General features: G+C 39.9%; 1 protein-coding gene across 1 annotated transcript in view; it reads right to left on the bottom strand.

Moving 5' to 3' along the window:
• Window positions 1–1340, bottom strand: part of RSRP1 (arginine and serine rich protein 1) — a 3544-nt gene extending 2204 nt beyond the window's left edge. The window contains exon 1 of the mRNA XM_013005274.2: window positions 1193–1340. Coding sequence (XP_012860728.1) covers window positions 1193–1339 — 147 coding nt within the window. The 5' untranslated portion in view covers window position 1340. The remainder of the gene's footprint in view (window positions 1–1192) is intronic.
• Window positions 1341–1587: the final 247 nt, after the last annotated feature.

Raw genomic sequence — 1587 nt, 5'->3', positions numbered from 1 at the left:
TAAAGCTTTGGATTTCACATACAGTGTCATTTGCCAGTGCACATCCTGCAGATTTCTGAAGAATTACAATAAGCTTATCTGCAAAGGAAGCCGGTCTCGTCTTCTGTAACCAATCTCTCAATACATCTGGAACATATTACACATATTACCAATGGACTATCTCCATCACAGATGCCCCACCACTACAAAGTGTACTGTTAATTAGGTTAAAAGCGGACTTAGTACCTTAACCAAATGGCACCTGACCCAAATTCTAGCATGCAGTATGATCTACTAACCAAAAGCTACGCTTTCATGGGTGAATGAAATTTCAAATTACTGAAACCTCTGATGCTTTAGCCCATGTATCAATTACCAACAGATTTTCTTCATCAATGTCTGGAGACCACATTCAAGATTTCTATAAGACAGAAATAAAGCAGGTAAACTATACTGTATACTGTATGTTGAATACAGAATCTGTGGGAAATAATGCTGCAAATGAAAGCTATCAAATAATGCCAAGACTGTATTTTTAGAAATGTCTTTTTGACTAGTTATCACCTTAGTACCAATTACACTGTAGAGCAGGGGTCCTCACACTATGGCTCGCCCACCGAGGACATTTATCCGACCCGCAGGGTGTTTTTGTCCCGGTTTTTTAACTTCAAAATAAGATGTGCAGTGTGCATAGGAATTTGTTCAGTTTTTACTGAAACTATAGTCCGGCCCTCCAACGGGTCTGAAGGACAGTGAACTGGCCCCGTTTTAAAAAGTTTGAAGACCCCTGCTCTAGAGTATGTGAGAATAACTAGCATTAAATTGAACAGAAATAAAATTCATTTTTCTCTCACTCCATGGGTGAGAGCCCAACTTGCATTTTCAGATCAGCTGTTTCAGCCACATTTAGTGAACCTGTCCACACGTTGTTGAAGTCCAGGATTTTTTGTACCCGAGAGGGGGTTTCCTGGAATACAGACTTTGGGGGCCAGTCCCAGGCCTTCTGGGATGGCTAGTCACCAAGGCATACAATTCCTAACTATTCCAGTTCACAGATGACAGCATGTCTAGTCTGTTCAGCTCTGTGACTTTCAAACTGGAAAATCTTATTAGGGAGTCATTCTAATAGTTTAAAAGTAAAAAACAGCTAATTAGATCTTCTTGACGGTAGTTTTTCCAGAGTATCCCCTTTGGATGCACACGGAGCACTCACCTCAAACTTCCCATCGTTATTTGGTACTGCTGTTGCACTGTGTGCTTCTTTAGCTCCAGGGAGAGTTCTGAGACTAGCTGGCAAGTCAAGGTTAGTTATTCCTAAAGCTTTCGCTGCATTGGCCTTTGCTATTTCTAACAGCTCCATCCGATCTGCAAAATAACAGCAAAAATTTCATCAGTGCCCCAAAAGCCTCAATAAAAATCTGTGCTCAAATTTTATGCACAATTAACATGCCCATTTTTATATACTAGTACATGCATGAAAAAAGTGTCTCTATAACAAGTGCCCTTTAAACGTCAACAACTAAGCTTTATGAACTAGCTATTTCTCTTCAAGCTAGTACTCCTTAATTTCCGGGGCTTTTTTGTTTTGTTTTATGCTAACAGACTTTT

The sequence above is a fragment of the Echinops telfairi genome, unplaced genomic scaffold (genome assembly GCF_000313985.2).
Source record: "Echinops telfairi isolate 266 unplaced genomic scaffold, ASM31398v2 ScPeMD7_7457;HRSCAF=8495, whole genome shotgun sequence".
Taxonomy (NCBI): Eukaryota; Metazoa; Chordata; class Mammalia; order Afrosoricida; family Tenrecidae; genus Echinops; species Echinops telfairi.
This window is presented reverse-complemented; position numbering and strand designations above follow the sequence as displayed.